This window comes from Natator depressus, chromosome 8, assembly GCF_965152275.1.
Source record: "Natator depressus isolate rNatDep1 chromosome 8, rNatDep2.hap1, whole genome shotgun sequence".
Lineage (NCBI taxonomy): Eukaryota > Metazoa > Chordata > Testudines > Cheloniidae > Natator > Natator depressus.
Window position 1 is genome coordinate 85,921,004 of NC_134241.1, and position 24,793 is coordinate 85,945,796.

A 24,793-nucleotide genomic window follows, 5' to 3' on the forward strand; every position below is an offset into this window, starting at 1 on the left:
TACTAAGCTGAAAAATCATAAGAACTGTACATACTACTATTCCAAATGTAAATTCTGTAATTCTCAATACCACTGAATCCTTACTCAAACCCAATGACTTAGATAAGTTACAAAACTGATGCTGCTTAGTTTAAACAGAATTGGTAGAACTGTATAAAGAAAGCAAATAATTCCTGCTGCAAGAAAATGCAGAATGCCATGTCATAAAGACTCAAACATGCTACATTTTAAACAGATCTCCATCTTTTTTTTTAAACCCGTTTCCGAAAAAGATTCGTCGATGGAGACAGAATCTGTTTACACAAATATACGTCCTCTCATCAACCTACCCATTTTACCTGATTCATGTCAATAGTTTGATTCCATATATTTGGAAAGTTGTGATATCACACAGGCAATACAAACACTAAAGCTTTGATACCCCGCAATGACTGGCTAGCACATGGTAATTTAATGAAATTTTAGTAAATTATTAGATTGGTAGCAGCCAACGGTTAATTTCAAATCCATGATCAGTCACACCGATTTCTGAAACTCATCTAATGAAGCTAAAATTTTCCCAACTTGGTCACTGCCTCAAGGCACTTGTTTTTTAAAAAAAAAAAATTTGGGTAAACAGTAATGCCTAAAATTAGAGTGAAAAGTACATATTTTTCCTCTAAAACTTTAAAATGGATCTACACTCAACAGTGCAGAAAATTGAAGTTTGCTACAGAAGATCATCCTCAATAAGTGCTTTTTATTGGTCAGGTGAATATAGATTTATTTCAATGTGATATGAGCCTTTTGACACTGAATGGTGTTTTTCACTAAAGTTATAATTGTTCCACTAGGAAAATATGTTGTACATGCCATGTAGCTATTCTAACTGCAAACTCAATTTTAGTTCCCCATCCCTCTTGCCCATCACTGTAGTATCTAAATACACTTAACTGCTGAAAGAGAAAAACCAGCAGCACACAATTCAGAAGCAGGACCCTTTGCGGCAAATTGCCTCAAAAAGATTAAACAGTATGGCTATTCAGCATATTCCATTAAGGACAGATTGGATAAAAATGGCTTATTGCACCCTTAAGGTAGCAAGTGTAGTTCTGACGGGATCAGATTTCAGAGGTGAGCACCTGACACACAATGCTTTGTCCCCAATTCTTTCCACGCTTCATCATGAGGTATCTAGCCTAAGTATTCCCCTCCAAGTAGTTTGTCTAAGATGCCTAGAACACAGGCCATTTATGGCTTTGTAGGTCATTTATTTTGCCCAAAAGTGAATTAGCAGATTGTGAAGAGTATGAAACACTAAGATTCTTGCTAGTTTACCCCACCTGAAAGGGGTGGTATGTGTTGGCCCTCAAGTGACTGAGATATGACAAGATCTGCATCTGAGCCCTGGTTTACACTACGAGTTTAGGTCAAATTTAGCAGCGTTAGGTTGATTTAACCCTGCACCCGTCCACACGACCAAGCCTGTTCTGTCGACGTAAAGGGCTCCTAAAATCGATTTCTGTGCTCCTCCCCGGCAAGGGGAGTAGTGCTAAAATCGACCTCCCTGGACCAAATACGGGGTACCATGGACGCAATTCGACAGTATTGGCCTCCGGGAGCTATCCCAGAGTGCTCCATTGTGACTGCTCTGGACAGCACTCTCAACTCAGATGCACTGGCCAGGTAGACAGGAAAAGCCCCGGGGAACTTTTGAATTTCATTTCCTTTTTGGCCAGTATGGTGAGCTGATCAGCACAGGTGACCATGGAGTCCCAGAATCGCAAAAGAGCTCCAGCATGGACCGAACGGGAGGTACTGGATCTGATCGCTGTATGGGGAGAAGAATCCTTGCAGGCAGAACTTCGTTCCAAAAGACGAAATGCCAATATATTTGCCAAAATCTCCAAGGTCATGATGGATAGAAGCTACAACAGGGACACACAGCAATGCTGCATGAAAATTAAGGAGCTGAGGCAAGCCTACCAAAAAACAAAGGATGCAAACGGTTGCTTCGGGTCAGAACCCCTTACATGCCACTTCTATGATGAGCTGCATGCAATTCTAGGGGGAACCCCTACCACTTCCCCACCACTGTCCGTGGACACCTGCAAGGGGGGAGTCTCATGCAACAGGGATGAGGATTTTGTGGATGAGGAAGATGAGGAGGAAAAGGTTGAGGATAGCGCACAGCAGGCAAGCGGAGAATCCCTTGTCTCCGGCAGCCAGGAACTGTTCATCACCCTGGAGCCAATACCCACCCAAGGCGGGCTCCCGGACCATGAAGCCGGAGAAGGCACCTCAGGTGAGTGTACCTTTGTAAACATAATACAGGGTTTAAAAGCAAGTGTGTTTAATGATTAATTTGCCCTGAAGACTTGGGATGCATTCACGGCCAGTATAGCTACTGGAAAAGTCTGTTAACGTGTCTGTGGATGGAGCAGAAATCCTCCAGGGACATCTCCATGAAGCTCTCCTGGAGGTACTGTCTGTGTTAGCCTCAGGAGAGTGATATCATTCATGGTCACCTGATTGAAATATGGGAAATTTGTTTAAGGGGACATTCAGAGGTGCCCATTCCTGCTGGGCTGTTTGCCTTTGGCTGAAAAGAAATCATCTCCGTTGTTAGCCACGCGGTGGGGGAAGGCCAGTTCATGCTGAGCTGTTCATGTTTGGCTGACAGCGATCTTCCCTGATACTAGCCGCGCAGTGTGCGTGTGTGTGTGTGGGGGAGCTGAAGCGATCATCCCAGAGAATTGGGGTGGGGGTTGGGTTGTGCTCCACATTCACCCTAAAACCACAGCCCCTCCTTATAAATGGCCAACCCAACAGGCTTTGCTTGGTATGGGAAAGGAGGACGCTGCTGTTTTAAACCATTCCCACATGTTATGAAGGTTGAAGAAGCCGAAACCCTTTGCCTTACCATGGCTGCCTGCAAGCCGAAAGTGTGTGATGTCTCACACCAAACCGGCAGGCACTCAATATAAGAGGCAAAATGCGACCTTGTACCAAAAGCATGTGCTATGTAATGTGAATCACTTGATTCAGTGCGAAATAGTCTTTCCTTTGTTCTCTAAAAATGTCTTTTTTTCCTCCCGCAGCTGAAAATGTTTCTATGCTCCCCCTATCATCTCTGTCCCAGAGGCTAGCGCAGATTAGAAGGTGAAAAAAACCACACTCACGATGACATGTTCTCAGAGCTCATGCAGTCCTCCCGCATTGAAAGAGCTCAGCAGAATGTGCGGAGGCAAACAACGGCAGAGTCCAGGAAAGCGTTAAATGAACGCATTGAGAGGAGGGAGGAGCGCAATGAAAGGAGGCAGGATGTAATGCTTAGTCTAATAGGGGAGCAAACCGACATGCTCAGGCATCTGGTGGAGCTGCAGGAAAAGCAGCAGGAGCAGAGATCGTCGCTGCAGTCCCTGTATAACCACTTGACCTCCTCCCCAAGTTCCATATCCTCCTCACTAAGATGCCCAAGAACGCAGGCTGGTGCGGGGGTAGGGAGGCTACGGGCACCCAGCCACTCCACCCTAGAGGATTGCCATAAACTTCTCCCCCTTACTCTCAGATATTTTGGAGCACACAGCAAGCAGCGATAACAATGGGAATATTGGTTTCGCTGAGGTCTACTCTAGTCAATAAACTGCACCAGCGAGCTTTTAAATGTCCAAATGCACGTTCTACCACCATTCTGCACTTGCTCAGCCTATAGTTGAACAGCTCCTTACTACTGTCTAGGGTGCCTGTGTTTGGCTTCATGAGCCATGATATTAAGGGCTAGGCTGGGTCCCCAAGGATAACTATAGGCATTTCAGTATCCCCAACAATTATTTTCTGGTCTGGGAAGTAAGTTCCTTCCTGCTGTTGCTTTCACAGAGGGAGGGGCGACTGACAACATGTACACAAAACCACCCGCGACAATGTTTTTGCCCCATCAGGCATTGGGAGCTCAACCCAGAATTCCAGTTGGCAGTGGAGACTGCGGGAACGGTGCAATAGCTACCCAGAGTGCAACGCTCCAAAAACTGACGCTAGCCACGGTAGTGAGGATCGCACTCCTCTGACTTAATACGCTTAGTGTGGACATACGCAATCGACTGTATAAAATCGATTTCTAAAAATTGACTTCTATAATATTGACCTAATTTCATAGGGTAGACATACCATGAGAGGAGTATTCACTAGGCTAGAGATGACAGGTGTTATGCCTGGCAACTGACACCATAAGAGTGTTTAGGAAAACCAGTTTTTTAAAGTACTTCTCTTTGCCAACCAATGCCATTTTTCTTATTAGGGCTGAATATAAGCCAGCTACGTTTTCAACCAGGTCCCTGTTCTTCCAAATACCAGGAGAGTAGGGTAATAGCTCTGTCAGGTTCCAGGGAAAAGGAGACAGTTCAACACCAGAATATTCACAATACTGTAATGCTTTTACCACTGTATGATTCCTTTAACAGTTTACAGTAAATACAAATGCCAAAGTCTATCATGCTCAAGAATATCCTACCACAACCATCAAAGGCAGAGGATTCGGGATCAGCCCAAGCTTTTCATTCCAAAATGATGTACAGTCAGAAATACTCTCTACAATATATTACTTTAGCATTCCCTATACAGTATATTAAATCTGAGAGGGGGTAGAGTGGGAATATTTTCTCCCAATAGAATCCTAGTTTTTCAACTATTTCTGCAGCTATAACATTGCTATGCGCAATGGGTCCTTGACTATAAGTCTAGTTTTAAAATCCCTGAATTGAAAACCAAAAAGCGTACTTTCACAGATACTTACTAACTGCAGGCAATCTCACTAGGTCATAAATTGGATTGCTGTTGCAGTTTGATCTTCTTACTACTGTACATAGACTAGTTTTCTCAAAGTTTTGTATTGGTGTTATGACTTTTATTTGACTTCTAAATACAAATATAAATAAGATTACTAGAAAACTTCATAGTCAAATTTTATTAACCAAAGATATGTATTTGGTATAATTTAATATGGTTTATGCTGACTAGGAGAGACCCACTCTGAATTACTAATACCACAAAATGTACTTTGTCTATTTGACAAGCATAATATAGAATGAAACTGACAATTCATAGCACATCTTACAAAAATAACTGAATCGGTAATTTCGGTTTTAGCCCACGAAAGCTTGTGCCCAAATAAATGTGTTAGTCTCTAAGGTGCCACAAGGACTCCTTGTCATTTTTGCTGATACAGACTAACACGGCTACCACTCTGAAACATGAATCAGTAATGAAACCTTACTACAGAACTCTTAAGTTTTGGGCGAGAAATAAGGAGAAACCACTATTTGTATCTGTGAATTAAATTCTGTATTATACTACTACTGTCAAGGTTCCTTCCCCACTCTGAACTCTACGGTACAGATGTGGGGACCTGCATGAAAACCCCACAAGCTTACTTTTACCAGCTTAGGTTAAAACTTCCCCAAGGTACAAACTATTTTACCCTTTGCCCTTGGACTTTATCTGGGTTTATTGGGAAAACATTGTTTGGAAACATCTTTCCCCCCCAAATCCTCCCAACCCTTGCACCCCACTTCCCGGGGAAGGTTTGGTAAAAATCCTCACCAATTTGCATAGGTGACCACAGACCCAAATCCTTGGATCTTAGAACAATGAAAAAAGCATTCAGTTCTTGAAAAGAAACATTTTAATAGAAGAAACAGTAAAAAGAATCACCTCTGTAAAATCAGCATGGTAAATACCTTACAGGGTAATTAGATTCAAAACATAGAGAATCCCTCTAGGCAAAACCTTAAGTTACAAAAAGACACACAGACAGGAATATTCATTCTATTCAGCACAACTTAATTTCTCAGCCATTTAAAGAAATCATAATCTAACGTATATCTAGTTAGATTACTTACTAAATTCTAAGACTCCATTCCTGTTCTGTCCCCAGCAAAAGTATCACCCAGACAGACCCTTTGTTTTTTCCTCCCCCCAACTTTTGACACAGTTTAGGAAGGCAGCAAGCTGGTGCCTGATATCAAAGATTAAGAAACACTGTTCTAACTGATCTACACAAAATAAATCTGGGTTCGGAACCCAATTTCTGAAGAATAGGAAGGTCACAAAAACCACCAGCACAACAAACCTGCATTCTTGATGACATCTCAGAAGAAGCTATACTGCATAAAGATCACTCTAGAATAAAGCTGAGGCACGGTGATAAGAGGGTACATAAGTTTGTAATGGGCCTGTGACATACAAGGTTCTGTGGGAAAGGTACATATTGTAACCACTAAATACACTCAATCGCTAAAATAGCCCAGTAGCTCCTTTGCCCTGCCTTCTACTTCTTGAAGATAAAATCTTTAACGGACAGATTTCCTCCCTGTATAAAAATAGTTAATGAATCAAAACTGGGATAGATTCAATATACATTGTTATACTTCCATGCAACAGGAGCTTTAAAAAACAAACTTTTTTTTTTTTTTAACCAGTTTGTCCATTTTTGGAGGCAGGGAAGGAGACGGAATAGAAAGAATGGTAAAAAACCTGAGATCCACATTTGCCACCCAGGAATTAACTTTCTGCGCACTCTACAACAATGAAAGTAAGAAAAATGTAAACTTTCCTCAATAGAAATGATGGACTAAGCCTTAAACTCTATTGGAAACTCTGTATCCTGTTGTGCCCTCAAAATAATCTTCATTGCAGTCTTCCTCGGCAAGGCTATTAGCACCACCTATTATTAAGATTACCCCAAACTTTCCATTAAAAAGCCTGTTTTCAGATGCTTATAGCTTTGCCAAACTTTAATTAGGATGACATTTTTTAATGCCAGGTGTCTTCCTGTGGCTGAACTATTGTTGGAAAACTTCTGTCAAAATGGTTCAGACGTTTTGAGAATTGGCTTAGGGAAGAATACCTAGGAAACTACACACCAAGTTAAAAGAATGCCAAGGTGACAACCTTAATTCATGCACTAAGAAGGTCGGGAAACGTTAGTATTAAGGTTACTTGTGCAACCTTAATTTAGTTTTCTTGTGCATTATGATACAATTTTAATTACATGATCACATAGTATTTTTTCCACAGAAGCCCTGCCTCATTCAGTGCATAGTGTGGATCTGCTCTGGGGATTAATCAGGGTTGGCGAGAGAATGAGAGGGTTACCAGTAGGACCACTTAACCATGAGATCACAGTTTCTATTTCTGCAACCCCATGCCTCAATCACTACATACCTTCCAACTTCTGCAACAATTAAAGATGGAGTCCTACAGACAAGAGTCTCCTTTCATTACAGAATTATGATTCACTCCCAGAGCATATCTTAACTTGAGTGCTTACTTTGCAGTCTTAACAGATATTCTTTCAAAGTCTATTTGTGTGTAATGTGTAACTTAAACAGTACATGCCAGAAATGGATTTTAATTATGAAATCAATCTTAAAATGGACAAAATACTGTTGAAATAGACTGTCAAGATAAACACATTACACAGTTCTCCTAATGTAGTAAAGTACAAATATTTGCTTTGGCAATCTTTCATTTCTTCAATAAGAATGCAATGTGTCCCCTAGCGATAGTGCTCTGTCCAGGGCAGATTTTTATCTACCTCTGACAAAGACATGAACATTCTGTCTCTTACACTTTGCCAAAACTTGTAGTTTGTTGTGACAATAATGTACTCTTGAACTGAATGCGGCTGTCTGTGTGAATGAGTGTGGGACCAATTAAGAACACCTAGGGCCATATACAAAAACAAGGGAGCAGATGAGCTCACCAGCAGGAAGAGATGGAGCTTCAGAAGTTATTTCTAGAAGAAACTACTGTCAGGAGCCCTCTGCACAGAAGTGGTAGAAGCACTAAACTGGTATTTGGGAGACCTAAGTTCAATATTCAATACCCAGTTCAACCAGACTCCCTTGAGAAAGTCACTCAATCTACCCTATGCCTTAGGTTCTCATCTTTAGAGTGATGATAACATCCACCTCATACAGGTCTTGAAAATATAAAATGAATTAATGATTGTGACAGGTAGCCATATTAGTCTGTATCAGCAAAAACAACGAGGAGTCCTTGTGGCACTTTAGAGACTAGCATTTATTTGGGCATAAGCTTTCGTGGGCCAAAACCCAGAAAAAAAACCCAGAAGTGGGTTTTAGACCACAAAAGCTTATGCCCAAATAAATTTGTTAGTCTCTAAGGTGTCACAAAGACTTCTCCTTGTTCTTTTTAATGATTGCGAGATGTTCAAATACAGTGAACAGGACCATATAACAACCTAAACAGATTTCTCCTGCTAAAGACAGCTAACTCCTTATTACTTTTCTGGCACTTAAATATGATTTTCCCACACGTACAAATTTAAACATTCATATTTGACATTATTCAAATAATAAAAACCTGTCACCAACTTTAATGCAATTGTATTAATTCAATTAGTTTTCCTCTACACTACAAATTCCAACAGAAAATTGCATTAACATGGGGTTCAGATTGCAAAATGTCCATTTGAAAATAACAAACACCAAGACCACAGAAAATCCTGTGTTGGAATATATGTACATATCCATCTAGGAGCACTGGAGAAATTTTCTTTTTCTTTTCTTTTTTTTGGGCGGGGGGGGGGGGGGGGAACCGGTGACAGGATGAAAGAAGCTTTGAGGTGATTTCCCCCCCCACCCCCAATAGCAACTATTTGAAACTAGGTGAAAAAATTGGTATGTTAGAAACCACCTGAGGGGAGACTAAAACAGGCACAGTCAAAATAAAGGCACTTTGTCACGATTGAAAAAAAAACATATCATATGGACATTACATATTATAGTGACACACCCAAAATTCCACGTGGTGGTGACATCCATGATCTATGTGACAAAATGCATTTATTTTTACCTCACTTATTAACCTATTTTTTTGAGTAACAAAGGCAGCCATGCTTCACAAACAAAACGAGAACAAACAGAAGCTTGCAGTTTTCAGTCCTTTAAAAATAGCTTTTCATCCAATGTATCACAATAACCACACACACACACAAAATCACCTGTAATAGTTTAATGATTTTCCTCGCATGGATTTGGGATTACCATTTGTGAGTTGGGCAGATTGTGTGTGTGTTAACAAGAACATGCATGTATTTCAAGAATTGTTTTAAATTTTTTCTAAAAAAATAAAATAAAAGTTGTCATGAGTTATATTTTCATATAGCTGAGACCCTTTTACAAATAACTGCAATCCATTAGAAGTAGATTGGAGGAGTGGGGAAGTTACTCCCAGCAACACAAAGCACTATTTACTGAAGTTCTTAATTTTTTTTTGGATGTATGACCATCACTCAATCACTGGTTCAAAATTTACTACCCACCTTACACCTTCTCTGTGTATTAAGGAGAGAAAATCCCGAATTTGTAAAGAAAAAAGCAAAGGCTTTTTTTTTTTTAATGGCAACTGTCTAACAGGTGTGCGGTGGTTCCGTATGTGAGGGACAATCCCACCACAGACGGGTTATCAGTTGGAGGCCCCTGGACCAGCCAGCAAGGAAGGTGACGTGCATTTAGCAGGGATAACTGCACACAGGCTCAGGCCCTTCTCTCACGCGTCGATACCACTCATGCTATTACTGGAACATGAACCCAGCCGTGAACTAATCTGGCGCGTTCCTAGGCGAGGAGAAGCCGCCTGTAGGAGCTGACACACGCAGCTCTCAAGCGGCCCCGGTACCTCGCTGCTAGCTATCCCTTACGGTGGCTCGTCTACATAAGCGACAGGCTGCGGCGGATGTTAAAGCTTCGGCGGGAAGCCAAATCCCGCCGCCCCACGGCCTAAAGCTTCACGGCCCAGCGGGTCTCTCAGCAGTAGGCGGCGAGGCGCGGGGTGCGATGGGAAAGAGGCGGGACGTTGCCCTGGAATGGAGGAGGGGAAGCCTGTATGGCGCAGGGGAGGAAGGGGACTTGGGGGTAGGGGGGCGCTGGCGGACTCACTCGGGAGGGAAGAGGCGCAGCTCCTCGATCTTGCCCAGGAAACCGAAGAGTGTCCGCATCTGCTCGGAGCTGGCGCTAGGAGAGACATTGGTGACCTGAATCACGTCGGTGCCGCTGCTTGAAGCCATCGCGCTGCCGCCCACTCCAGTGCTACAAACACATCAGGGAGAGGGAAGAGCGCGTTAGGAACCGGGTAGCTTTCTGCTATGTCCCCTGCCGCTTCCCGTCCGGGCACAAGCACGGGCCCCGCGCACAAAACAACCGTTGTCGAGCAATAACTGCCACCAGCTGCCTGTTCCACCAGCCTACCCGGGCCGCAGACTAGTATCCCACAATCCTTTACTGCTCTTCTCTACGCAGGCGCGAGCTGCGTACTTTAGTGGTCCTGCGCAGACGCACAAGTCGCTTCTGCCACAGAACCCCGATGTGCGCATGTGTATTACCTGCACCTCTCCCAAGAACTTGCGGTTAGTGCACATGCGTACTAGTCAACCACGTCTTGCCGCGCTTGGTGCTCCTGCGCACGCGTCACCCTGGTGCCTTGACTGACCCGCGCGTGTGCAGTACAGAGAGCTACTCTGGAGGCTGGGCGCGAGGGGGATTATCTCCGTTTCTCACTCCGGAATCGCTTCAACGGAATCCCCAGGGGGTGGAGAAAGTTCAGCCAGAGCAGAAGGCGTAGGGCCTAGTCTGAAGCCTGCCCGAGGCTGTCGGCACAGAGCGCTCTTAGCTGAGGAGGCTGCACCCTGGGTGGGCGCCCCCTCCCTATCCTTGAGGGTCCACGAGTCCTACAGCCGCAGGGCGCCTCCTCTGATCCTCCAGGACCAGCAGACCCTGCATTAGCAGGACAGTGCTGAGCCACCCGTTTCTCCAAATGACTCCAGTGGGAATTGAGTGTGGTCAGCAGCTGGCAAAGTCTGCTCCTAATTATTTTACTGTTGTCAATTTAAAGTAGACTTCCCAGGGTAGATATTGAACTGCAAGCAAGATGTGTACCGACAAGAGAAGTAGACTACAGTATTTCATCTCAAATTTAAAATACCTGAATAATATTAATTTCCTAGTCATTTTTCAGTTCTAGAGTAATTCTTTTCTAACTCTTATGCTGAAAATGAAACCAGTCTGCAGCCTGAGCTTGTTGTAACTGAAGTAAACTTGCTGTAACTGAAGTAAATTTAATGGCCAACCCCTCCACTCTGAATCTTCTCTTTTCCAGACTAAACAAACCCAGTTTTTTCAATCATCCCTCATAGGTCAAGTTTTCTGGACCTATAATCATTTTTGTTGCTCTTCTCTGGACTTTCTGCAATTTGTCCACATTTTTCCTGAAATCTGGTGCCCAGAACTGGACACAAATTCTTCAGTTGAAGCCTAATCAGCACAGAGTGGAAGAATGACTTCTCATTTCTTGATTACAACACTCCTGCTAATACATCCCAGAATGATGTTTGCTTTTTTGGCAAGTGTTAATACATTGCTTACTCATATTTAGCTTGTGATCTACTATGACCCTCAGATCCCTTTCTGCAGTACTCCTTCCTAGGTAGTCATTTACCATTTTGTATGTGTGCAACTGATTATTCCTTCCAAGTGGAGTACTTTGCATTTGTCCTCATTGAAGTTCATGCTATTTACTTCAGAGCATTTCTCCAGTTTGTCCAGATCATTTAAACTTCTGAAATAAAACACTGTCTCCAATATATTCAAATAATTTGTTGGATAATCTGTGCCCTGCTGTATTTTTCAAACAGATGTCTGGGTAGTTGAATAATATGTATAATCATAATTAATACCTTCTTAGGTCACTTAGAATCTTAGAATATCAGGGTTGGAAGGGACCTCAGGAGGTCATCTAGTCCAACCCCCTACTCAAAGCAGGACAAATCTCCAACTAAATCATCCCAGCCAGGGCTTTGTCAAGCCTGATCTTAAAAACTTCAAAGGAAGGAGATTCCACCACCAGTACAGTAGAATCAGTTATGGAATTCCAATTTGTGGTGGGAGAAAAGGATGTGGGTAGCCTATCTCTTTCCATTTTTTTCAGGGGACCTAGAATGAGAGAAAGACTGTGCTATAAGAAACATCCATCTTTCCTCTTTGAGGAAATGGGATTGGAAACTAGGCATGAGACATTTCTTTGCTTCACCAGGGAGGAGGAGGGGAGGAAGAAGAAGTATGTGTGTGTGTGGGGGGGAATTACATGAAAGAGACCATTGTCTCTCAGGGAGGAGAGTGTGCATGAAGCGGGCGGGAGGGAGTCCCTCACAGCAAGGATTGGGGTTTGAGAAATGGGAAATACAGCATGCATGCTCAGGACAGATGTCTTCAGGAAGCAGGTGTGGGAAGAGGTGAAAATGAATAGAGGATGAGTGTGTGTTATAGAGAAACATCAAGGGTTAGAAGGGATGTGGCTGGGGGAAGAACAGCCTTCCTACCACAATTGTCTTGTCTTGTCGGGGAGAGTTGTCCACCATTAATCTCCCCCAAATATGTTTGATAGCAAAAGCATCAGTGTATATTATTTTAAAACAAGACAATTCCACATACTGACCACATTAAATGTGACCTGTAAAAGAAAACAAATCTTGTTTAGTGCCCTTTGTGTTTGTTTATTGTATATAAAGAAGTTTTGAAACGGGTTTTTTTTCTGCTTGCTTTTTCTTAGAAATATCAGGAATGGCAAATCTCCCCTGTTTTCATTTGAGGACTCCTGGATAACTGAGGGGATTGGGGTCTTTCTCCATCTTTAGCTGAAGATGCAGACATGCTGAATGTTCAACAAAGAGTTTTTCTCGAAAGTATTTGTTAAATAGCTTACAAAATAACTTATGAGCAAAGTTTTAAATGGTCTGATTACATATCATGTCCTTCACTTGCCTGGCCTCTCTAGCATAATATAAATATATTAGCTCTCCTATTATCCATGGGGTCTTCTGGGAAAAACAGGGTTTCTCTGGAGGGAGCAGGAGCATGCTCAGCCCTCCATTTGAAATGAGGTGAATCTTTTGCAAAGCTTTTCTCCCAGGTGTTTGTCAGAAGTTTGAGTGAACTAGGTTTTAACAAAACAATCACAAGGTTTTAAAGTGTGAGTCTGCTCTGAAAAGTTACTTTGTGGGAGGACATTGTGGGGGTTCTGGGTTTATTTTCTCAGGATGACTCCAGTCCAATCCGTTCAGTTTACAAGATGGTTTTTCTAACTGCCAGCCCTGCAAACTCACTCAGCCTGGGGTCTAAAAGTTAACCTGGAGCCTCTCTGGCTTACACATCAGTAAGGAAGGGCTCGAGCAAGATTCAAGAAGGGACTGAGATATTTCGATAAATGGAGGACAATACCCCGCGGGGTTAATGCTAACAAACACCGGACGGCTGTGGTCACTGACCCATACATCGCGCTTGGCACTGCTAGGTCCCCCTTTAACACAGGATGACAAACCACACCACCACAGACACAAGGAGACGTCTGGGGGGCGAGTGTATGGTAGCCAGCAAGGGAGGATGGGGACCGATTTCCCAGTCTCACTTACTGAGGCGGCGGACAGGGCCTGAAGGGGTCATTGGGGCAGAGGGGCCCACGTTGGGGGTGGAGCGCCAGAGGCATCCCAGGGCAGGCGGTGACTTCCCCTACCGTACCGCACCCGGCAGCGCTGAACGCGGAGGCCGTGGCTGGCTCCGCCTGCTTCCCTGGCTAGTGGGGCGGGCTGACGGGGTCGGGGGGAGGCGAGGCGGGGCGGGCCGCGCCGCGCCTTGGCGCTTTCTGGGGACATGGCGGCGGCACGCCGAGGGGGAGATTCTCGCGCCGGCTTCAGGCGGGACGCGGGGGAGCCGGGGCCCGCGGTGCCGCAGGGGCTGATCAGAGCGGCCAGGAAGAGCGGCCAGTTAAACCTGGCAGGCCGCGACCTGAGTGAGGGTGAGAGCGACAGCCTGGGGCTCCGCGGCAGGTGTGGGGGGCCTGGTGTCTCCCGAAGGCGTGAAGGAGACCGGCGCATCCCTCCCCCTTTGTGCGGCGGGGCCAGGCCCTGCCTTTCCCCCAGGGGCAGACATGCTGCCTGGGACACCCGCCTCTCCGGGCTGGGTAGGTGGGTGCCCCAGGGCAGGGCAGGGCTGGCTGCTCCAGTGTGGAGGCCCCGCCACGGGTCTCAGGGCGAGTGCTTCACACTAGGGCCAGGCTGTCCCTCTTGCGGGCTCTGAATAACTCAGGGAGGACACTGTGCTTTGAAGGTGTGATGCTACATGTTTCTTTTATCTGCTTATGTGGGGGCCTGGGCTTGTATGTTAAAAAGGGCTGCCCTTTTTGCTAAGGCTGGTAGATCCGAACTGGTAGGCAACTTTTGCAGAAAGGCTTCTGAAAGCTAGGATCCCAGTCACATAGGGCTTGGGAATGCATTGGAAGCCGTTGTGGTCTGTAGGTCATAGGTGTGATGGGCTCTGTTTATATAAGGCTAACCTTGGCAATAAGCGAGCTGATGGATTCTGCTCTAGCTGAAGCTTCTGAACAGTCCCGAGGGATAGCGCATTATAATACTCAAATCTGGATGTTACAAAGGTATAAATGCCACTGGCAAGGTCCAAAGCCAAAAGAAAAGGATGTGGCTGTTGCAACCAAGCACAGGTTATTAGAAAAGGTCCTTTAGACAAGCAGTGGCAGCTGACTATTCAGGAGCAGCTGGGGATCCTGTAGATTCCCAGAATTGTAAATGCCTTTTTCAAGCCCTTTCAGTTATGAGGATCTGATACCATCCTCCTCACACTCTCCATGATGCTCAGCCAATTTAGCTGGTTAGCTACAATTTATGATTACATAAGTACTTTGGTTAAGAATGAGTGCTGATCAGAAAATAGCGGGGAAATACTAGTGAAAGTAGTCAATTTTTTGTCCATTTCATCTGGACAAATGTTCTAACCAGCTCTATGAAGAATAAAGTTATTAAACATTTTTGGATAATCACAGTGACAGTAAAAGCCTAATGTTAAATATTGGAGACATTTATTGTACAAATATGCCACTTTTTTATGTGTGTAGTACCTGCGAATGTGTGGCGAATAAATTTGGATATTCCGGAGGAAGCCCATCAAAATCTGTCTTTTGGTGCTGCTGATCGCTGGTGGGAGCAAACAGATCTGACCAAACTCATCTTAGCCTCAAACAAACTGCAGAGTCTTTCTGAGGATGTCAGACTTTTGCCTGCTCTCACTGTACTGGATGTAAGTAAAGAGCACCTGTTATCAGATTGTGCTTGCATTCTGGAAGGGTGGGGGAAGGACTAGATTTCCTCACAGAGGTCTCAAGTTCCCCTCTCTTGTATTAAATGCTGGGTGTATTAAAGTGGTATTGATGTGTTCCTAGGGAAATGTAGGAATTGTTATAACATATCCGATTAATGGTGCATCTAATCTAGTATCCTGTTTTTGACAGTGGTAAGAACCAAATTTTTCACAGGAAGGTCCCAGATACTCCATAATGGACAATTATTAAATATCTTGCCTGTGAGGACAAAAGTCCAGTCCTCCTCCTTGATGAAGATTTGCCTAGATAGTGTCTTTGAGGAGAAAAGGCACCTGGGGGATCTTCAGGACCCAAAATTGAATTTTGAGTCCCTTGTCTACACCCCTTCCCCACAAACTCTCTAGGTATTTATTTAGCCACCATAGAATCATAGAATATCAGGGTTGGAAGGGACCTCAGGGGGTCATCTAGTCCAACCCCCTGCTCAAAGCAGGACCAATCCCCAATTAAATCATCCCAGCCAGGGCTTTGTCAAGCCTGACCTTAAAAACTTCTAAGGAAGGAGATTCCACCACCTCCCTAGGTAACGCATTCCAGTGTTTCACCACCCTCCTAGTGAAAAAGTTTTTCCTAATATCCAAACTAAACCTCCCCCACTGCAACTTGAGACCATTACTCCTTGTTCTGTCATCAGCTACCACTGAGAACAGTCTAGAGCCATCCTCTTTGGAACCCCCTTTCAGGTAGTTGAAAGCAGCTATCAAATCCCCCCTCATTCTTCTCTTCCTCAGACTAAACAATCCCAGTTCCCTCAGCCCCTCCTCATAAGTCATGTGCTCCAGCCCCCTAACCATTTTTGTTGCCCTCCGCTGGACTCTTTCCAATTTTTCCACATCCTTCTTGTAGTGTGGGGCCCAAAACTGGACACACTACTCCAGATGAGGCCTCACCGATGTCGAATAGAGGGGAACGATCACGCCCCTCGATCTGCTGGCAATGCCCCTACATATACATCCCAAAATGCCATTGGCCTTCTTGGCAACAAGGGCACACTGTTGACTCATATCCAGCTTCTCGTCCACTGTAACCCTTAGGTCCTTTTCTGCAGAACTGCTGCCGAGCCATTCGGTCCCTAGTCTGTAGCGGTGCATGGAATTCTTCCGTCCTAAGTGCAAGACTCTGCACTTGTCCTTGTTGAACCTCATCAGATTTCTTTTGGCCCAATCCTCTAATTTGTCTAGGTCCCTCTGTATCCTATCCCTACCCTCCAGTGTATCTACCTCTCCTCCCAGCTTAGTGTCATCTGCAAACTTGCTGAGGGTGCAATCCACACCATCCTCCAGATCATTTATGAAGATATTGAACAAAACCGGCCCCAGGACCGACCCTTGGGGCACTCCACTTGATACCGGCTGCCAGCTAGACATGGAGCCATTGATCACTACCCGTTGAGCCCGACAATCTAGCCAGCTTTCTATCCACCTTATAGTCCATTCATCCAGCCCATACGTCTTTAACTAGCTGGCAAGAATACTGTGGGAGACCATGTCAAAACCTTTGCTAAAGTCAAGGAACAACACGTCCACTGCTTTCCCCTCATCCACAGAGCCAGTTATCTCGTCATAGAAGGCAATTAGATTAGTCAGGCATGACTTGCCTTGGTGAATCCATGCTGACTGTTCCTGATCACTTTCCTCTCCTCTAAGTGCTTCAGAATCGATTCCTTGAGGACCTGCTCCATGATTTTTCCAGGGACTGAGGTGAGGCTGACTGGCCTGTAGTTCCCAGGATCCTCCTCCTTCCCTTTTTTAAAGATGGGCACTACATTAGCCTTTTTCCAGTCGTCCGGGACTTCCCCCGATCGCCATGAGTTTTCAAAGATAATGGCCAATGGCTCTGCAATCACATCCGCCAACTCCTTTAGCACTCTCAGATGCAGCGCGATTGTATCTCAGTACCTCAGGTTTCTAGTATATCACAAGAGCACTGCAATAACACTGTAATATCTTGTGGGTTTGGCACCTGGAGTGCTGCAGAGGCAATGTGCTCAGATCCTGTCGGCATGGAAGCATACTCTGATGCCCTTAACCAGCTAAACAGTGGTACTGGTTGGTTTGGGAGAGAGTTGTTTCTTCTTTCTTGGAGGGAAGGTTGCCCAGGCACTGCCCTTTTGTGGATGGTAGCTGGCGAATAAGGGCATTTGAATGGGGTTCTTGGAGGATTCCTGAAGGAGTGAAAAATTAAGGAATAGATGTACTTAGAACTTGGAAAAACTTAGATACAGCCAGAGGTAGATACAGAAGATCAGAAGTTTGTGTCTGTGTGAGGTTGGAGAAATCTCAAATCAAAGGATTCAGCTATAGCACTTTGGGTGAGAATTGCGCCCATCAAGCAGCTGGGAAGAAGAGAACTGGACTTCCCAGTAGAGAAATGTCTTTCATCTTGATTTCAAAGTGTCCGGTAAATTCTCCTCTGCCCTTTTCCTCCTGTCTGCTGGGGAAAAAAAGCAGAGCTTTACTGCCTGTCCCGCGGTGGGAGGGCGGGCGGGCGGGCGGGCAGGCCTCCCCTGTACCCCGCTGGAGGGAGGCTGATTTTTTTTACTCTCCCCCATCCTTTTTAGTTCATCTCTCACCTATGCTGCTCGCAGCTTTTCCTGTCAACTGAGTGAAGCTTTTATCAGACTGGTAACTCTGTAGTGTTCTATTAGTAATGAAAATATCCTGACAATTGGCGCTTGTCAAGGCTCTTGTACAAAATTTTCTTTTGTATACACATAGAATAGTTTGTTTCTTGGCTATATATAAAAAAGGGTATTGACAAGCAGTTACACTTCTAAAAACCTTTTTGTTTCTAGGTACATGATAATCAGCTGACATCTATTCCTTCTGCTATAGGATTTTTGGAAAATCTTCAGAAGCTTAATGTCAGGTAAATATGTTTTACAACTCTGAATACAGTAAATATGTGTCGAGTGTTTGAGAACCTTAAAATCTTCTAAAATTGTCTGACTGTAATTTAAGAAAAGCTCTCTAAACCAGCACTATGTTCAGTGTTGTTAAATGTGGTTGTAGCAGTGAGGGGAGAACTTTGTGAGTGTAGTCAGGCTTTCAGTTTGGTATTTTCGTGTAAAATTCATAAAATGACAGAGTCCCATTTTGGTCCTTGATTGCGCAAAGAGAATCATGCAGACAAACTGCTGTGTCTAGGCAGACACATTGCACAGGCATTGGGATCTGCCTTCATGGTTCTACTTGCATGATTGAGGCCTTGATTTGTCACTTTTTTAACTGTTATTGGTCAATGATTGTGTTCATTGTTTTTTCTATACACCATTCTTCCAGCTAATTTTCAGAGCTTTTAGCCCAGTGACGTTAATCCTTACTTGTGTAAGTGTACATCTCAGACCCAAGACCCTGGATCTCTCAGGTTTCAGTTCTTAGAAGTGTTGTGACTAAGTCATATTTTTATCTGAAATGTGATCACATTGCTGACACTTGACACATGTAAGGATGCTTGGAGAAAACAGTGATCTGAACATGCTCAAATGAGTCATGTAAAATTGTTGTGAAAATTTACCAGCTCAGATACAGAATCTACTCATTTAATTGCCTGATAAATGAAAAATGTAATGACATCCCATTTGCCTGTTGAGGTCTGTGGGCTGGCATTCCCCTCCCCCCCCCCGCAATATCTTCTGGGACTAGTGAGTGAATAGAATTCTAGCAGGGCAGCCCTAAAGACAGACGGAAAGCACTCCTTTCATGAAGAAGGCCAACATTATTTGTAGTTAAACATACTCAGTGAAAAAATGGGAGCCTGAGTCTTGGAGATGTCACTGCTCACAGAAAACATATGTTGTCTGTACATTTACATATTTGTGATGTCATAAAACTTCAGTTTGATTTCCTCATAAATGTACACTATATGTTGTTACTCCTCCTAACACGTGACAAATAAGGATGTTAAAGATTCCGGGCACTAAGGATGGAATTTTTCAAAAGTGCAAAGGGAGCTACGCATCCAACTCTCTTAACTCATTAAAAGTCAATGAGAGTTGGGGATTCAATTCCTTCACTACATCTGAAAGTCTTGGCCTAAGTTACTATATATAGCAAGGTGCATTGCTTTCTGGTGATTAGGCACTTGATCTGAAGCACACTGAAGTGAACTGAAGTCTGTCCATTGACTTCAATGAGCTTTGAGTCAGATCCGAGACTTGCAAGGCAGCTCCACAAGCCTTTATGCTCTTTTTTGGCTCTGTATTGACAGAATTTGTCTTTGTACTTCATGAACAAATTTAAAACACTGAAAACCTCAATATATGAGTTTTGATGTGATCAGGAAAGGCCTTTCCTCAGTCTTGTGGTAGTTTTTAGGTTTTCATCTATTAATTCTTCAAAGGAAGATGTGCGCTCAGTCTAACAGCTTCAGTTTAAAGGATAAAAAGTACTCTTCATATGGAATGTATTTGACAATGAAATTTTAAAAGCTTATTCATGCTGAAAAGTGGTTCTTACCATATGAACCTTCAGATTTGTGGACTGAAAAATATAGGTACAATTTTCTTTGTTTAAGATGCTGTCTGATAGAATAGCAACTAGGCAAGATTCAGCTGAAGCGTAACTTCAGATGGAGGTTTAAAGTCTTCTTGGGCAAATAAACAGAGGACAACCTAGAAAACTAACCAGTAAAAAGCTGCTTAATATTTATATCCGTTTACATTTGCACTACTACCTTAACCCTGTCTTGCACAGTGCTGTGTGAAACAGAAATATTTCACGAACAGTTGAGTTTAGAACAGGTTCATACTGATGTATCCCTTTACATTTATCATTTTATTACTAGTCACAACAAGCTGAAAAATGTTCCAGAAGAGCTGACACAGCTGAGTCAGTTGAAGAGCCTGCTTCTCCAACACAATGAGTTGATTCATTTACCAGATGGGTTTGGACAGCTTATCAGTTTAGAAGAGTTAGTAAGTTGCATGTTTTTCTAATGGATTGTTTTCTTGGTTAGCTGGTTTATCTGCACTTTGCTAGTGGCAGTTCAAAAAGCCTATCTTTGACAGGGCTACCACCTACACCCACTTCATAAGTATTTTAAAATATTCTAATGATTTCTGTGTACCATTGGATGTGACACTGTCTGATTGAAACCGTGATCTTTAGTTTGCCAAATATTTGAGCTTTTTGCAGCATCACACTTAGCTTAAGGCAATAGAAGGAAAGTTTATTATCTTGAAGTTAATATTAAACCCTTTCCAAAGTCTTTCAAATGTGCGGCAAAAAGTCAAAGGAAGCTGGGCTCCTAAGTCACTTATGCACTTTTGACTATCCCACCCCTGTTGTCGTCATGGACAGCTCAATAAAATAATCTATCAATACATGGCAGCAGTTAAAGAAAAGCCAACAAAATGTAAGGATGTTTGAAGCATGGGATAGAAAAACTACTGTCGTTGACGCTACTCTCACCACTGCTGGAGAACCATGTCGTCTGCTCTTGTCCCTAAACGAGGAAACTCCCAAACATGCTACCCAACTACATTTGATGTTCTCTCTCAGTGATTAACTTTGCACATGGGCTGTTTCTAAACACTCTTCAAAGCCATTTTGTCTACCATTTCTCAGTTCTTTTTTTTTTCCCCCTGCCCAGGATCTTTCCAACAACCAACTTGCAACCATTCCATCCAGTTTTGCTTTCCTAACCAGGTTGGTGCGACTCAATTTGGCCCATAACCAACTGAGGAGCCTGCCAGCAGAAATCAGCGCAATGAAAAGTAAACTAGTTTCCCACAGCATTTTAAATGTCTTACAATAAATCTATAGTCTCTTATCTCGAAAGATGTTGCTTGCATTTTTATTGCAGCTGAATAAATAGGTATAATGAGAGGTATTGGCTGAAATAAGTCCTAGCTCGCTGGTTTTCCTGGATATCAAACTTCAGGTTTCCGATAGCTGGCATTTCTTGATAGAATGTGAGGAGTATTCAAAGAAGAGCAAAGATAAACCTTGTTCTGCTTAGAGGCTAGTGTTCTTGTTAAGATTATATAACAGATGAGCCTTTTCCTTATGGCATATGCTGTATGGAAAGCCAAGCGCATAAAGGAGGTGGTAAAATTAGAGCTGGAGAAAGTATAAATGGATTACTTGTAAAAGTTCAGCTTTAATCTTTGAATCATCTTCAGTCATCAGCCTTAATAGCCATTTAAGCTAAACATGGACTGTAATTGCTGTAGCAGATAAAGAGGACCAGATTGTGTACTGATGGTAGACTGTTAGTTTCTAAACTGACATAGGTAACGTGTGTGTAGACCGATTTGTGCTCCCGCCATACCACCTCCAATCTGAGCCCCCAGACAAGACCTACCATGTGGCCAACTCTCTGCATTGTCATTGAATACTTAATATTTAATGTGGATAGAGTACTCTGAAAATCTTTGAAGTCTGTTTATAATTAGACAAACAGAAAGCTTTTGCAAACACTGAAGATGTAGGTATTTCTGAAATTGGCAGCTGCCACACAAAGCTAGTTTTAAAAAAGCATATTTCTGTGTGCCATCTGTCTCTCTAGTAAAAGTAAGTTTTAGAATTTTTTGATATTTCAGTTTTTCACCACTGAAATTATTTCTCTAGGGTTAAAACAACTGGATTGTACTAAAAACCAGTTGGAAACCATACCTTCTGAATTGGCCAGCATGGCATCTTTAGAACAGCTTTATCTAAGAAAAAATAAATTACAGTACTTACCAGAATTTCCATCATTCAAGTTACTGAAGGTAAGTTTTGTTACAGCTTTTGTAATCTAAATGTGTTGGAGTAAATTTTTTTTCTTAACCTTGCTTTGCTGTTGTGAACATGTAAATTAATCACAAATTACTTTAAACATTAGCTTAACCTATAATGCTAGGCACAGAATTGTTACCAGTGTGTACAGTAGTAACAGTTGCACAGTTAAACTTAAACTGGAAGACAAATTTATAACTATCTTTAAATTTGGGAAAGTACAAATTTGGATTAAGGGGAATGACTGAAAAAAGTGAATGTAATAATATACCGTAGATATGATTTATACTAGTCTCTAGAAATGCTTTGTTATTTCAAGCATTTTTGTAAAATGATGGGCTGTCCGTCTGAACTGTACCTAACACGAAGATGGACCTGTCTTGAGTAAAGGTATTCTGAAAGCTGATATCAGAAGCACATCTCTCCATGTATAGACTGTGAATTCTATTCACATTTGTTTTGTGATTTGAGAACTGCAGAAGACAAAACCTAAAATAAATCCCATTACATCACAAGGCCTACTTTTGTTGCATTCTGTGAGTCTCATAGACATACACACAGTCATATAGTGTGAACCTATAACAAAAACCTACCTAGATCAACGTGCTGTGATGTCCAAAGATCCAGCTTTACTGGAAAGGAAGTTATTGCTGTTCCTAGCTTTTTGTTGCAAGGAAGATATATAGTCTTTCAAAACATACAAACCCTATACCCAAATGTTAGTTTGTGACCAGAATTCTTAATACTTGATGATGCAGGATTTTGCATATTAGCTGTGTGACAGACTATAGAATACTTATTGTGGTGTTGTTTCTAAGTCTATATTGAAGTTTCTTAAATGTTTTGATGACGAAAGATGTGTATGTAAGTGGGGAGCCTACAAGGGAACCTACCCCCTTTCTTTTCTACATACTTCTCTTCCTCCCATGCTTTGAGACATGTATGCTTTGAGAGCATACCTGCTTTATTTACAATTAGTCCCATAACTTTTTAATATTAATCATCAGTTTAGTGTAAGTGTCTTTGGTAGGGAAAGGGCTGTGAAGGAAATGAAAAAAAAATTCTCCTCTTTAGTAATTAGGCCATGTTCTATTTTTATTTTAAATGAATTATCTGTGGTATCTATAACAATGATAATGTTGTTACTTTTCAATAACAAACCCTTCAGAAATGGGATAAGCAACAGAGCTTTAAGGACAAAAAGGATTTAAGGCTAACATTTTCAAATGTGAGTTCCTGCAGTTAGGTTCTTAAGGCCAAGATTTTCAGAAGTGACTTGTAATTATGAACATTATCCCCTTCACTTTGTCAAGTTGGACAACCAAAAATGGTGGTGCAGTGTCAGAAATGAGATGAGTAAATTACATTTTGCCACAGAAATATAATTTTGCTGATCTCTGCTTCAACAGGAGTTACATGTTGGTGAAAATCAGATTGAAGTGTTAAGTGCAGAGCATCTTAAGCATCTGAGTTCTCTGTGTGTGTTAGAGCTTAGAGATAACAAGCTAAAATCACTGCCTGATGAAATTACTCTGCTTCAGGGGTTGGAGCGACTTGACTTAACCAACAATGATATCAGTAGGTAAGATTAAAAACCACATGAATCTGTGGTGAGGCATAACTAATTAAATCAATCTTCATTGTTTGAAGCAGTGAATTATTATTCTAATAATTTTGTAGTTATAAACTTATATTGTGCTTCAGTATTTTTGTAAAACAACTAAATGATTCAGTTATAAAATAAAATTGAACCGTGAGCGGGTTCTTCTAATTCACTTTACCTTTTGTGGTTTTCATTCCACTACATCTTCTTTCTTACATGTGATATCCTTGTGTATCTAAGATTCAGAATAGTGGGTGATCTGACTGACTGGTGCAAATCATTTTCTAGTTTTGTTGAAGTCACTCTCTGAAATGAGCTACTTCTATTTGCAGCTTGCCTTGTGCTCTGGGGAATCTTCCTCAGTTGAAACTCCTGGCACTAGAGGGAAATCCTTTGAGAACTATTCGAAGAGACATGTTACAGGTAAGTATACTTAGGAATCAGATACAGCTTGATATATCAAACTGTGTTACAGGACTTTATTAAAATTACAAAGGCAAGCTCTCAAAAGTTTGGGAATACCACAATTACGGTTGCTTGTGTAAAAAACAGTTACTCACTTTCTCGTAACTGTTGTTGTTCGAGATGTGTTGTTCATGTCCATTCCAAGCGGGTGTGCGCGCGCTGCGTGCACGCCAGCCGGAAGATTTTTCCCCTAGCAGCGTCCGTAGGGTCGGCCTGGGCGCCCCCTGGAGTGGCGCCTTCACGGCGCCCAATTTCGGGCCCCACCGACCCCCACATCCCCTCAGTTCCTTCTTGCCGACTATTCCGACAGAGGTAGGAGGGTGGGTATTGGAATGGACATGAACAACACATCTCGAAGAACAACAGTTACGAGAAAGTGAGTAACCGTTTTTTCTTCGAGTGATTGTCCATTCCAAGCAGGCGATTCACAAGCTAGAGCTCAGGAGGTGGGGTCAGAGTTATCCACAGAAAAGAGCGCGCTCGTCCAAAAACCACATCATCCCTGGACTGTTGTGCATAGTGCGATGTAAATGTATGTATCGAGGACCACATGGCTGCCCTGCAAATTTCCTGAATAGGGACTTGTGCCAGGAATGCCGCAGAGGAGGCCTGGGCCCTGGTAGAGTGAGTGGTTATCTGTGGAGTGGGCTCCTTTCCCAGGGTATAGCACTCCCTAATGCAGGACATTATCCATGACGATGTACGTTGAGAGGATACTGCGAGGCCCTTCATTCTGTCCGCCATGGCTACAAAGAGTTGGACAGACTTCCGGAACAAC

General features: G+C 42.9%; 2 protein-coding genes across 3 annotated transcripts in view; one reads left to right on the forward strand and one right to left on the reverse strand.

The window, feature by feature from the left end:
• The window catches only part of SRSF11 (serine and arginine rich splicing factor 11), a 35,701-nt gene extending 25,412 nt beyond the window's left edge, over positions 1-10,289 (reverse strand). For both annotated transcript variants that reach the window (XM_074961543.1, XM_074961542.1), the window contains exon 1: positions 9,942-10,289. In XM_074961543.1, coding sequence (XP_074817644.1) covers positions 9,942-10,069 — 128 coding nt within the window. In that variant the 5' untranslated portion in view covers positions 10,070-10,289. The remainder of the gene's footprint in view (positions 1-9,941) is intronic.
• A 3,387-nt stretch (positions 10,290-13,676) lies between these two features.
• Positions 13,677-24,793, forward strand: part of LRRC40 (leucine rich repeat containing 40) — a 40,181-nt gene continuing 29,064 nt past the window's right edge. Inside the window, exons 1-8 of the mRNA XM_074962264.1 lie at positions 13,677-13,848; positions 14,962-15,143; positions 18,020-18,093; positions 20,011-20,140; positions 20,818-20,941; positions 21,798-21,940; positions 23,357-23,529; positions 23,883-23,973. Coding sequence (XP_074818365.1) covers positions 13,704-13,848; positions 14,962-15,143; positions 18,020-18,093; positions 20,011-20,140; positions 20,818-20,941; positions 21,798-21,940; positions 23,357-23,529; positions 23,883-23,973 — 1,062 coding nt within the window. The 5' untranslated portion in view covers positions 13,677-13,703. The remainder of the gene's footprint in view (positions 13,849-14,961; positions 15,144-18,019; positions 18,094-20,010; positions 20,141-20,817; positions 20,942-21,797; positions 21,941-23,356; positions 23,530-23,882; positions 23,974-24,793) is intronic.